At 51.3% G+C, this 14,243-nt stretch overlaps 1 protein-coding gene across 5 annotated transcripts in view; it reads right to left on the bottom strand.

Annotated features, from left to right (window-relative positions):
• Positions 1-586: 586 nt before the first annotated feature.
• The window catches only part of MYBPC1 (myosin binding protein C1), an 87,693-nt gene continuing 74,036 nt past the window's right edge, over positions 587-14,243 (bottom strand). For all 5 annotated transcript variants that reach the window (XM_078597048.1, XM_078597047.1, XM_078597046.1 and 2 more), the window contains 3 exons: positions 13,695-13,881; positions 5,170-5,217; positions 587-2,827 (listed from right to left, as the gene is read on the bottom strand). In XM_078597048.1, coding sequence (XP_078453174.1) covers positions 5,192-5,217; positions 13,695-13,881 — 213 coding nt within the window. In that variant the 3' untranslated portion in view covers positions 587-2,827; positions 5,170-5,191. The remainder of the gene's footprint in view (positions 2,828-5,169; positions 5,218-13,694; positions 13,882-14,243) is intronic.

Below are 14,243 nucleotides of genomic sequence, written 5' to 3' on the forward strand. Positions count from 1 at the left end.
CCCCAGTGCTGATGTTTACACACACAGCACCAGTACTAATACTGGTAGGAACCACCTGTTTCCACCAGCCCACAGGGGATTATTGTGTCTGTCCGTCCGTCATGCATCCAAAAATGGGAGGGGTGGGGCTGGGTGGGGAGGGTGGGGAGGGGCTGGGTGGGGAGGGTGGGAAGGGGCTGGGTGGGGAGGGGAGGGTGGAGAGGGGCTGGGTGGGGAGGGGCTGGTCACCCCGTGGTGCCCTTATAAAACTCAACGTTTAACCTACTCACGCCGGCTTGTGCCCGCCCTCACAGTCGGCTATATTTGCGGAATACACCACGCCGCCGTTGACCCTGGCCATTGACCGAGCAACCCAACGTTCCTACCAGCTCCCTCCGCAGGAATGTGTTTTAGTTCTGGGAGGCCCAGGAGCTGTTCGGACATTCGCCGTCACTGTTATTGGTAGTGAGTGCGAATCGGACCTGGGTCACGCGGTCCGTGGCTCAGTGCGCCAACCACAGAGGCACCGCACGAGAATTATTCACAAGTGCTCACACGCAAGACACTCACGTGGCCAATCATGCTATGGACAACCATCTCCATTCGCTTTCACGTGTTTCAAATACGTTTATTGCCGCTGTGTATCACGTAGCATCGGACGAATGAAACGTACAAGCGCCAGGCAATCCTCATCCCAGACGAGGCACACCTTCTGACCACGTGCCTTGGATTGGCCGCACTTTGTCGCTTTTGCTCTCGATACATGCGCACGCACTGCAGTAGCAGCCTGCATCACACACACAGTTACTGGGGGTTTTCCTATTCGATGTGGGTTTTGTTTTGCACGTGAGAAAGTGTCCCTTATTTGAATTACAAGTGCAGACATATTGATAGGGCGGACAAACACTGGTTTATGTCCTACCCAACAATAACTAATATCATACGAGCGACCAGGATTAAACAAAAAACATACCTGTACGTGCCTTAACGTAGTTGTCCCCACACACCCCCCACCCCCCCACCCCCGAATAAATGAATTTTGGGACACAGTGAATACAATTTAATTCGATCAAGCGGTTGAGTTGCAAGTCGGCGAGTTACGCGATCAGAGTGCTTAATTTCAAACAAGCCGAGTGCTTTTTAATCCGATTCATTACTCTTCGGATTCCAGTGAGAGTGACGCTGGCAGCAAAATGTTTCGTGTCAAATATGTTGTTGTTAAAGTTGGGGTTAGAGGGCCGCATGTAATTCAGGACGCATACCTAAGCGTCACAGATCCTACCCGACCAATTAACCGCCCACACTCAGTGCGGCGTTGGTACACGGCGGTCTTAGCAGTCATTTGCTATACATGTTCTGTAATACGACCTCATTTGCATATCCGTCTATACCGTAGTCCCCCAGCAAGTATGGTATGCGACGTTGAAAATGTACAGAAATATGGATGACTCAAAAATTGGCTGAAAACATCTTAGAATTAAAACCCAATAGAGGAAGAGTCCTACAAATCTCTGTGATCCATAATATGTTTTTTTGTTAGATGGCGTAAATATAAATGCGTCGTTAAACCCGCCAGCACCTGACACAGCCAATTGGTAAAGTTTGCCACGTAAACAAAACATGCCAATTAGTTACTAGGTCAGCACACCGCTTGTGTGTTGAGGAGTAAACCCACAAAATATTGTGGGTTTGGTGGTGGCGGGTTTAACGACATTATTGTTACGCTATCTAACCCAAAAAAAACCCTCTTATGGATGTTTATGTCTTGTTCTTAATTTGCTAAGCATGCAGTCATAAACATGCAAGGCAATTCTATTTCGTGATCTATTGATTGTACTGTGTGGCCCAGTCGTTCCCTTTTCATCTCGTGCTCTGCCTTCTTACCAGAAAGAAGAACATTTATCTAAAATAAAATAAATAACATTTGAGGGTGCCACGTTCGCTACCGTGCGTCAACATGCATAGTTTGTGCCATCCAGCTCCTCCTCATGCATCTGAGAAAAACAGGAGTCTCAAGAAAACGTGTACGTGTGTCCTATAAAGGCAATAAGTGCAGCGTGATTAGGTAATACAGACAGCCTCCGCACCGCATCATCAAATTCACCGCATCACCAAAATTCACTTTTCCAAAATCATCTCCGGCTCATCCTTGTTCAGGATGGAATGCTTTTTGGAAAAATGTGAAGGTCTTCATCCAGCAGTTGAAAGCCAATCAGGTACTCTCCGAGTACATCAACGGTTTTAAGTAGTGCCATTAACATTGAGTTTAAACGCATTCAAGTCGAGTTGATACGTGCGTAGATAAGGTTGACCAGAATAATAACCTACACCACTTTCCTAAGTGTTGACCCTTCTCTAATCCACTTTAATGTGGGTGGGAGGGGGTGCCTCCGAGGGACAGATCCTCATTGTCTGAATTCATTTGCTCCTTTTTATCCCCCCCATTGAGGCGACGACAGGAAGGATTCATTTCTTCCAGGGGACAGATCTGGGCTAATCATCCACGCAAAGGCTCGGATGAACGGATGTATTTTGTGCCACTTCCGATTTGACTCCTCTCATCCGTGCAAACGTTCAGGCAAAGAGATAATGGGATTTTTCACGCATCAATTAGGGCGTGTCTGGATTAAAACTGGGGTTTTGGGGTAAAATAAAAAAAAAAGTGAAGTCGGCCTTCATGGCTGTGTGTTGCGGTTCTTTTGCTGTGCGGTGCAGGATCGTCGTGGGCGGATCTGCCCCCATCAGACTCCCAGCTTGGCGGGCAACTCCAGGGTCAAGATGTCATCGTCGAGATCGCCGTAGGTGATCGGCATCCCCAGCAGCATGAGGGAGAGCAGGCTGGGCGTGCCTACGAGGCAGAGGGGCGGACGGGCGGACGGACAAACGGAGGGATGGAACAACAAAGGGACAGACGGACAAACGGAAGGATGCAGGGCAAAAGCAAAACGTTGGACCGGACCGTGGCACTGGAAACGGCGGAACAGACTTGACCATATTGAGGTGGCTGGGTGGCACCTATGAAGGCCGGAGAAAGTGATGCAGCCAGCGCCACGTCTTTCCGCCTTTGTCTCCCCAGTGCTCATGTTTACGCAACTGTACCAGATAATCTTTTAAGGTTGAGTCGACCCACGGGGAAGGCGCAGATATCGCTCGCCACTACTCTCAGCCATGGCCGGGGATCGAACTCCGGGTCGCCAAGGTTCATAGCGCGGCACGCAAACTAACCACTGCGCCAGCGAGCTGCTCACCCCCCCGACACCCCGCACATTAAAGCATACCACACATAATTGACACGTGTCCCATATCGAGCCTTGCGCCGCTGATTATACTCGGGCCTGATGATCCATTACATTTTGGCTCGATGTCCCCTTGTGCACTCACAGACGTTAGGGGAGAGAGAGAGAGAGGAGGGGGGGGGAGAATTTCGCAGAGCGCACGGTGGGGACAGAACACCCGAGGAAGACGCAGCCCTGGCACCGAGCCTTCCGTAGTCATGCGACGTCTCTATTTGCGACGGCAGGCCAACCCAGCGCGGTTAGCGAACCCCGTACCGCGCTTGACATTGTACCGGGGGAGGTGGCTGTGGGGGGGGGGGGTGGGGACTGTCGCCGGACAGGCCTAATGAGCCCTCTATTTTTGACTCGGGAGTGCCGCTGAAACCGCGATGCGATGTAATTAATATATCGGCAATTTGGTGGGATAAACTGCACCCCTTGGTGGGATTTATCGCGCCGCGTGCAGCCTCCGAGCGATGCGCCGAGTGCCAGCCGCCCAGCTCCCGTCAGAATGCCGGAGAGCGGGTGGGTCCCCACCCACCCCCTACACATCAAGTTTGTTTTTAGATTTAAAGCTTTCGTGACTGCAGGGATTCATCTTCTTGGTTCTTTCGGTAAAGTCACGTAGAAGGGAAATAATACAAATAAACATAATAAAATAATTCCCACGACGTTTCGGCCACAACGCAAGCAGCCGTCCTCAGGTGAAGAACAGGTCTGTCGGAAAGACAGCGTCTGACGTTTCACCGGTAATTACAACCAGACGCTGTCTTTTACAACAGACGTGTTCTTCACCTGAGGACGGCTGCTTGCGTTGTGGCCGAAACGTCGTGAGAATTATTTTATTATGTTTTAGTTTAATTTTTTTATTATTTCCCTTTTACGTGACTTTACCGAAAGTACCAAGAAGATCAAGTTTGTTCTTCGTCAAGCCCCAACCCTCGTCGGGCTTGGTGGTGGTGGTGTTCGTGCGCCGCTGCGACCCGGCGCTTCCCAGGCAAGGGTTGGTGGATCACGCAGAGATTTGGAGGCGAGGGTGGGTGGGTGGGTGGGCCTGCGAGCAGGTAGCCAGCGGGAGGTGGCGGCGGTCGGGTAAAATCGATTGTGGGATTCGATCCACGTGCATCTTTCAGTCTTGTCCCCTCGTGCGTGGGGTTTTTTTCTTCTTCATCCTCCGGATAACTCGGCGTTCCTCCCCACGTGAAGCAAAAAGGGTCGTGAATGCGGTTGGATGGAACATCTCCCAATGGAGCAGAACCCTCCAGAACATGATTCCTGTCACTCAGTGGGGGCTTTCCTGGGTAAATACAGGGCATCATTATTATGATTACTAGCCATGTGCGCCCTCCAGTTGTTTGTCATTGCATACGCTCTATGCATGTCGCATACACCTCGTCGCTGGACATCCCCTTGTGTGCACGTCTGGCCAGTAGGTGGGTGTCACATCCACAAAACAACGATCGCCTGTGCAGCCTTTCAGACTTCAGGGGTTGTGTTGGCGAGCACCTGCTAAGGCCGACACAGCACGTGAGGTGCCACCGCTTCCCTAGTGCCGACGTTTCGGTACGACACCAGGTGCTCACTTAAGGCCGAGTCAAACTTGGGGAGGGCCAGAACCGATTCGGATATCACTTGCCACTGACGGGAGCCATAGCCGGGAGTCGAGCTTAGGGCCCCCCCTAGGTTTGTGGCGCAGCGATAGGTTGATTTTAGCAGAGCGTGACTGTGTGGAGACGCTGTCCGTCCGCAATTCTAACGTGAACAAACGGTCCTCTCAACACTCATCGTTCGCCTTCGAGCTCATCGCACCTCGGACGAGTTACCCAGCGCCACATCTGCGTGCGTGCCCGCGCGTGAGATCATGCAGTCAATCCAAACGGGTGTTTGTTGTTATAGTTGTTGTGCGAGCGCTTACCTTGTGGTGCGCGCGGCGCCACTTAGCCGCGCGCCAATTCCTGGGCCACTGTCGTGCAGAACGGACGGCGGCGCGATGAGAGCGAGCGGGCGGGCGGGCGGGCGGGCGAGCGGTCGGGCGATGAATCGAGCGAGCGGGCGGGCGGGCGGGGGAGTGGGATTGCGAGCGGGTGAGCGGCAACGGCGGAGCAGGAATGGTCGCGGTTGCAGAGGCGGATGGAAGGGAGCGGGGAGAGGGGTAGGGGTAGGCAGATGTTGAGATGGTCAGCGAGCGATCACCACAGCGTAGGTTTCCACGGCTCTGCCGTGCAGTTCTCCCATGAGCTTTCGGGGTCGTGCCACGGCGTTGTTCGGAAGCGCAATGCCAGACGGCTCGCTCCGCACGTGCTGCTGGTGGGAGCGTCTTCGTCCGGCACGTGTGGAGCGAAACGTCGGACATCGTTGCAAATCGACGCACGGTACGACCCGAAAGCTCATGGGAGAGGGAACATCACAGTCCCGCAGCGCAGAGCGCACTGAATAGGCAGGGTGTGGGCATCGCGGCTTGGCACGGGCACGCTGGGGGTAGAGGAACTTCTATAATTTAACGATTATTTATTGCTGCTCACTACCACCGGGAGGGGGGGGGTCACTTAAAGCGATCACCTTCATAGGTCCAAAATAATTTGAACGCAGATTCCTTGGCAGGTAAAGATTCGTCAAATCATCGATCGAACTCCGTCTCTCACGCTCGTTGCGTAGATTCTCCTCGCGACACAGGCACGCATCGAATCAAGCAAAGCGAGAATCGAACGCTTTCGACTCTCGCTCGCAAGAGTCAACGGGCGTGCCGTCAGAACAATCCGTGGACACGCGCAAGAGCCGAGATCAACCCTGCTGTGAGCAGGCACAATGATTTGGAGTGCGTCTTTACACACCGCAGCCAGCGCCACGGAGAATACGGTGACGAGTTCTGCCTTCAATGCAGCCAAGCCAAGCGTCCCTGCCACTGCCCATTCAGTCTCCACGTTGACACGTTTGTCACATTCTAGATTTGAAGCTTTCGTGACTGCAAGGATTCATATTCTTAGGTTTTTTCGGTAAAGTCACGTAGGTAAAAAAATTCAAATTAATAAAAGTAAAATAAAATTACAATAAAATCAAGTGATACAGTTATCGTGCTGTGACGGTTCCACCTGAAGACGGAAGCTTGTGTTGCCTCCGAAACGTCGTGATTTTTATTTTATTTAAATTTTATTTTACTTTTATTAATTTTAATTTTTTACTTACGTGCCTTTACCGAAAAAACCTGAGAATACGTTTGTCACAGCACACGCACCGTCGGCAATGCATCACCAGCCAATGGGAAATGCATAGGCAATCGAAATGCATGTGCCTACCACAATACACTGCAGCATCTGTACGTGTATATTAAAACATACAGCATATCATCACTGTCAATTGCGCGCGTGTGTGTGTGTTGCGGTTCGTGTTTTGGCTGTGGAATGAAAAGCACAGGTCACAACATATTTCCGCACGGCTATGACAGCGAACAAACCCTGCTGCATGACGGGATATAAACGTACGCACCAAATGTAGTCGGGAATTGACGTGCTTCCGAGTTCACTGCTACTACTACCACCTGCTCAGGGTGCCGAGATGTTAACTACCTCGCCTGGTATACAGGAGGTCGTGGGTTCGATTCCGACCCTGACGCCTGCTGTATGTTTGGCCGCGTGGAATTTTCTCCGGTGCCACTGGGTTTTCCTCCACCTTTAGGAACACGGCATGACGAGAGTATTTTGGCTGCTATGAATTTCCACGTGGCGATGAGCCGCTTCCTTGAGCTATCATTTTTAGTCAGGTCGCTTCTGGAAAAAAAGAGCTTTATAAGCTCAGTGAGCCTTATCTGGTTTAAATAAAAACAAATGTTTACAATTTAGTTGTTAACTCATCACCGAAAAAATTTCCCGGTCGCATGTGCAGACGGGAGTAGGCATCACGTGACCAGTTGCCACAGCCAATTAGTGCCTTGGGACTTAAACGAGGCCTCCCTGGGGTAATGAATGAAGTATTTGGTTATTTTACGTAAAAAAAAGGTTATTGATCCGAAGACGGGCTATTGCCAAAATAATTTGCTTCGACACATTTGGTAAGCTATGAAAGGCAGTGTTTGAAAACGGCGACGATAGCAAAGAATGGACGACCTTTCCAAGAATACCACGTTGTATACAAACGTCGCATTTGTATGCAATTACGCAGGAATCAAGGTACGGGAAGAGACACGTCGCGCCAGTCCTGTGTGCACAGAACCACCGCCGGCAACGCGTTTGCTCGTTTCCTGCGCCGATTGTGCAACACAATCACGGTACGTTTCTGCGTTTCCCAGCCGCCTTTCATCGCGGCCAACCTCGGGGGTGCCTCTCTGATGATGACCAATTCACCACCCCCCCCTCCCTTTCAAATATAAACGAAGCCATCACACTCGTGCACACGCCTGATGATTTCCGAACTGTAGCATTCGTCAGCAGTCGGTCGATCTTGTGTGTACGTGTCGAAGTAGTAATTCCGAGGCGAGATATGCAGTGTGTGTACGTGTTGATTCAACAGTCTGTTAAGACTATATGGGGGATCTTTGTCTTTGTACATGTGTGTCTACGTGTGTGTGCACGTGTGTGTTTGTGTAAGCGCGTACAGAGACTGTATGTTTGTGTGTGCGTCCATGTCCCAGGTGATATGGAGAGCACTGATTGAAATTCAGAGAGAGACCTGGTGTGTATGCGTGTGCACGTTGGGACGTGTTTAGCAATCATCAGGCGCGTGCTGCGTGCAACGACAAAGTAAACTCGGAAGGACGAAGTGTGACAGCTTAGAAGGACTTTGAGTCCGAGAAACACTGGGTCCGGTGAAATGACAAAGCGCGTATTTCGGCTCACGACAAAAAAAAAATCAACAACAATAACAACAACCCGCGAATCGCCCTCCACGTTTGGTCCAGAACGACGTCGCGATCGTGGCAGACGGACGAGCAGATCGCGACCGACGAGAAGGGGGTGGGGGGAGGCACGGAGCACGTGGCCAGGCAGGACCGCATCGACAGGACGCGCTTTATTAGGACTCTGACCCCGGGGCCGCCTGGCCTCATCTCGGTCAACGTTTGCGTAACGGCCGGCCCGTGGATTGCGTGGTGCCGGTAGCGCCAACGGCGCGATGGGGAAATGGAGAGCAAGCCGAGGACATGGGCCATTTTAAGGATTTGTGGCCCGAGGGCGTTCGGGTGACACGGAGGGTCCGAGCGCCGAGCTGGATAATCCTGAGAGCCTGTGGTTCGGATCCACGTTTCAGCCGCCTGTGATTAAATTGGTCTCAGTCCCGCTTCATTGGGCGTTTTACAATTATATTACCCGCGACGAACAAACACAGCACGAAATCACGACGTAACGACATCCCATTATTGTTTACATACGAGCACCACGCCGATCTACACCTGTGAATAACTCGATAATTAAATTACCCAACATACAAAAGGCCGGCACATACAACAACAAAATCGATTAATATTCCATATCTGCTCTCAATACATGACACCTCGGATGCCTCCATCACCTTTGGGGGGAGGGAGGGGGGGTCAAGGCTTTTGTGAAAGTGAAAAAGCCGCAAACCTAATCATCGCCTGCAATTGCTTTGTCCACACCTGCGCCAGCATTGACGAAAAACAAGGACATTAAACAGCAGGTTCAGGATTTTATAAACCAGTCGATGTCGTAAATGTGTCACGTGATGAAACACATCGGTAGTCATCGCCGAGCGGATCGACGCTTGGACGTAGAATCCGCTTCGGCTGCGAGCAACCGGTTGCATAGACGTCCACACGCAACAGAGTTGCCACGTGCAACTGATCACTCAGGTGTGGACCCGGCTTAAAGGTGGGAGGGGGGGGGGGCAAGTGAAGGTGGTCCGGCCTCGGAGGAGACAAAGTCGTCAGGGTCCCCCCCCGGGGAGTCCGGTGACGGCACACTCGCACCGACGCGGGGCACGGAAACCGCGCGCACGCACGCACGCAACTTCTATTCTCGGCGCCCGACTTTTATCCCGACGTTTACGCCGAGGCCCGGAGTGGCACCAAGGCTGCCCGCGGGGACGCCCATGCAAGGTAAGGAATGTGCGCCACACGCGGTGCCCAAACAGATGGGCCACGTCGAACAACTGCCGCCTCGGCCAATGCGCTTTAGCGGCCACTTAGCAAGTTGACGCGCCTCCCCCCCCCACACCCTCCCCACACACAACCCTATCCCTCCGGCCAACCCGCATCTTGACCCGTCACGTGTTTCAATAAATTAGTGCACGAGTCAGGAGGGGAGGGGGGGCAGTATTTGTCACCCGGGGTGGCAAATACTGCCAGTCGACAGTGTCACCCCATATGGACAGCGTGTTGCCATTCGTGCAGTGTCCACATACAGGCAGTGTCCCACCGTGACCGGAAAGCTGCCTCGATTCTAATCGCACTTCCATGGATGTTTCATCTCACATTAGGGTTTTTTTTTTAAATCCCGCCTGAAAAGATGTTCCCTGCCAAGCATACTGCGGCCTCTTCCCAAGACAACACGCTGGCCATCGTGCAGTAGCTCTCATTTGGAGATTAAACGAAGACAATCATTGACAGCATTCCTCACGCTCGTTGGTCACAATGAGGCATTTTGGGAACCATCGGCTCAAGGGCTAACTAACATGGCCCGGATGGATGCAGTGAAAATTTAAATTATTATTATTCTTTGGTTCTTTCGGTAAAGTCACGTAGATAGAAAAAGAAAAAGAAAAACCACGACGTTTTAAATTAATTAAATTATTATTTCAGGTTTCTGTATCATTTTGTCCCTTACTTAATTTGGAGCATTCGTGACTGCAGGAATTACTCTTTGGTTCTTTCGGTAAAGTCGTGACTTTACCGAAAGAACCAAAGAGTAATTTTGTCCCTTCGCGAACTTTCCTGTGCGCGCGCTGCATGCGTGGTGCCCGACTCGAGCTTGCGTTCCCCTCTGGCTTTCCCAGGAGATGGGATCGGCTCGTGCTGCAGGCGCTGGACAATCTTCGCGTCGCCGGAGCGAGAGAGACGGCGACGTCTTCGGGGGGGGGGGGGGGAGGTCGTCATCCCGGGGGCCGACGTTAGCGATGGCGATTAAAAGATGTCACTTTCAACCGTTGTCGCTGCTGTCGTTTTGCCGTACTTTTGTGTTTCCGGCTCCCCCTCCTTTTACTCCCCCTTCTAAACCGGCGCTCACTTTCTCGCTCGGTGTTTTCCGGAACGATGCTAGGTCGACGGGGTTGTAGCGCAGGGATTGGTTTGGGAGTGAGGCACTATTACGAAGGAACGCAAGGTGCGCCTCTCCACAATAATCCGCTTAATCCCATATCGTTGCAGCATCTATGCCTGCGTGTAGAGGCACAGCATCGCACGCCTTTTAGAGCGGCGTCAGGACAAAACAAGGCCACGTGGATGAGGCGCCCCAAAATAATCCCTTTCGCACGTCGTACTGGACTGCCCCGGCTAAGATTAATCGCTGCTTGCCAGTGAGATAATCGTTATATAATAACGTCCACTCAGCCGATCTTCAATACATTGCATTCAACGATACAGCGCGCGCCACGAATATCCCTGTGCGTGCGTGCGCTGCATCGAACAAACGCGCACCACCGCAAAGGTAGCGAGAGGGGTGTATTTTTAGTTTGTAGCTCCCGGGACGCGTCGCGCAAAGCATCGCGGCTGTCAACAAGCGACCCGCCGGGGAGATCAACGCCGGAGTCATTGTGCTCAGGACAGCGTGTGCCCTGCCGCTGCACGTGACTCCTGCTGCTGCTGCCGTTGCCAAAGTGGGCACCTCCAGCTCTGCAAGTCGGCCCAAGGTGGCAATCGTTCTTGTTAATGCTTACAAAGCAAAAACAACAACAACAACAACAAAACTAAGTTATTCTTCTTTGGTTCTTTCGGTTAAGTCACGTCTAAAGATAAAATAATAAATTAAATAATAGCATATTACGACGTTTCGATTGCAACACAAGCAATCATCATCAGGCATAAAAGAAATAGCAACAAAAATCTAACTAGAAAACTGTCTGCTTGTATGTCTGTCTATAGTTTTCTAGTTAGATTTTTGTTGCTATTTCTTTTATGCCTGATGATGATTGCTTGTGTTGCAATCGAAACGTCGTAATATGCTATTATTATTTAATTTATTATTTTATCTTTAGACGTGACTTAACCGAAAGAACCAAAGAATAATTACTGCAGTCACGAAAGCTCCAAAATTAAGATTGAACAAAACTAAGCTATTTTATTCACCGGGTCAACCTCCGGTGAGCTATTAGATATGTTTTTCAGAGGCAATCTGTGCTACTCGTTGATAGCTCGTCAATAGTGGCGATATCATCACCATCGCATTTGGGGGTTTATAGTAGCGGCCAAAATAATAATAAACGCGTGTTTATTATTATACAACAACCAAACGCGTGTTGTTTCTAAATGTGGAGGGCAAAACCGGAGGCCCCCAGGAAAAACTATCCACGCGACTGCCACGGAGGGAGAGAGAGAGAGAGAGAGCGCACGGACTACAAATATACAACAGGCATCGTCAGGGTCCGGGATCGACCTTCTGTGTGCCAAAGGCTATCATCTTGTGATCATCTTGTGATGATAGCCTTTGTACTATAAGAATTGCGCAAATACCAAATGTATTTATCTACCGATTACCGCCGCTAATTATTGGCATGGGCGTTGTGGAACAGCTCATCCGGAAAAAAAATGATGAATGCACCCACGACGAATCAATGTCTTGCTTAATTAAACAATATAAAAGACGTGGTATGTCCACGTGATCTTCAGACAGCGTCCGGAGAGCTCAAATGCAGTGGACAGAAGGAAGTGAGCGTGGTGTGGAGCACCGTTTTTAGCCCCTCGGTTTTGTCTTTCGCTGGCCACACGCCGTATTGGGCCCCTTGGTCCCGTTGTTCGGCAACTTTGATTTAAAAAAAAATATAGATTTTTTTTATCCGCATATACTGTCTTCCGCATCGTTTCTGCACGTTGTATTTAGTAAGTAAGGCATTTATAAACGCGCAACTCTTATCGCCGAGGTTTATCACGAGTGCGCACACATCTCGACCCTGGGGGAACAGGCTGTGCCACGGTCCACCACTGGCCCACAGGGCAGTGCCTCTCCGCTGTGCCACTGAAATTCTCATCAGTAAGACTGCCCGTTGTCACCCGCAGGCGCGGATGCGAGGTGGAGAGCACTACCGGCACCACGCCATCCACGGGCCGGCCGTTACGCAAACGTTGACCGAGATGAGGCCTGGCGGCTCCGGGGTCAGAGTTCGAGTTTGAATCTAGGATCTAGCCACCCGTGGGTTAAACTGATCAATGATTTGGTCATGGTGGTGGTGGTGCTGCTGCTGAGTTGTTTGCGGTGCACAGGGAAGATGAACAACAACACACACTCGTCAGCAACGCGGCTTTAAAAGAATAACAAAAAGAATGTATGAAATGAGCGACGTTATGGGAAACGACCCTTCTGCATTCCACCCATTGCCCAAAACTTTGGCGATTATATAGTTTTTTCCCCTCGTTCAGGCAGTGTTGTTGACGTGCGTGTGGGGTTTTCACGATCAAACCGGGTTCTCCACAGCAAGACAAGTGGCGGCCTCAACTCGGTCACCAATGATTGCGTGAAATAAAAAAGTAAGCAGCGCGGAAAAAAATAGTCGGTGCTGCCCTCGACTTGGCTGCAATCTCGCCCTGGGAATGAAACATTCTGGATGCGTCACTGTGTTGCGAGGAGCGTCAACATAGCGGGGTACGTGATGAAGTACCTAGTGTGGAAAAAAGGGTTAATTGAAGGGCTCTAAGAAGTAGTTCTGTGGCATCTCGTTCTGCAGGTTGTTCGCGAATACAGGGTTTGTCGTGAACTCCTCTGCGGGAGCTGTAAACGGAGTCTTTGTCACATCGCGTGATGACAAGAGCAGGTGCAAAACATCATGGACACAGACATCAGCAAAGGAATGTGCTTGAGAGTTATTCCATTAAGTTGTGATCGTTAAGGTAGAAATGCAGCGTTAAACATCAATAACAGCGGTACGTAAGACAATAAGTCATATCACAACACAGTGATGATGATGACGACGACCATGATGATGATGATGGTGATGATGACGGTAAGGATGATGGCGATTGACAGCAGTGACAATTACGATGCTGGCGATGGTGATGGTGAAGGCGACGATGATGACGGTGATGACGATGACAGTAGATATAACGGTCATGACGATGATGACAGTGATGATAATGACGACGATGATAAAGATGACTGATAATGTGATGACGATGACAATGACGACGACAATGGCAACATCGGCCAATGCACCGGCCCCCACACATCCAGCTCACGCTCGGCAAACCCCGCGCCGCCCCCGTTCTCCACCGCCCCCCTCCCGCGGAGTTCCAACCACGCGAGCGACCATCTCCCAGACGCCACCACCGCCACAGCTCCGCCTCACCTTTGACCTCCAGCTTGCACTCGGCCTCGGCCTCACCGAGCGAGTTGACGGCGCGGCAGGTGTAGACGCCGCCGTCGTACGGGCCGGGCTTGCGGATCTCCAGCGTGCACACGCCCTGGTGCCCGAACATGCGGTAGCGCGGGTCCTCCTGCAGGTTCACCTTGTTCTTGAACCATATGATCTTGGGCTGCCGGGGGAGGTGAAGGGGGATGGGGGGGGGAGAGGCAAGGTGAACAGGGAGCGGTGGCGGAGGTTGATGAGGAGGTGGTGTTGGCAGAGGTTGATGGTGGGGGAAGTGGTGGCGGTTGTAGTTTTGATGATGGTGGACAGGGGTGGTGGTTGTGGTGATGATGGTAGTAGTAGGCAGGGGTAATGGTGGTGGTGATGATGGTGAAGGTGAACAGGGGTGGTAGTTACGGTGGAGAAAAAAGACGTGGTGGTGGTGGTAAGCGGTATATTATGATGGTGGTGGAGGAGATGACGGTAGACAAACATCCCCCATATAGCCTTCACAGAATGTTGGGACAAGTGCTGTTAGCGAGCACCTGT

The sequence above is a fragment of the Lampetra planeri genome, chromosome 8, assembly GCF_965212315.1.
Source record: "Lampetra planeri chromosome 8, kcLamPlan1.2.h2, whole genome shotgun sequence".
NCBI lineage: Eukaryota > Metazoa > Chordata > Hyperoartia > Petromyzontiformes > Petromyzontidae > Lampetra > Lampetra planeri.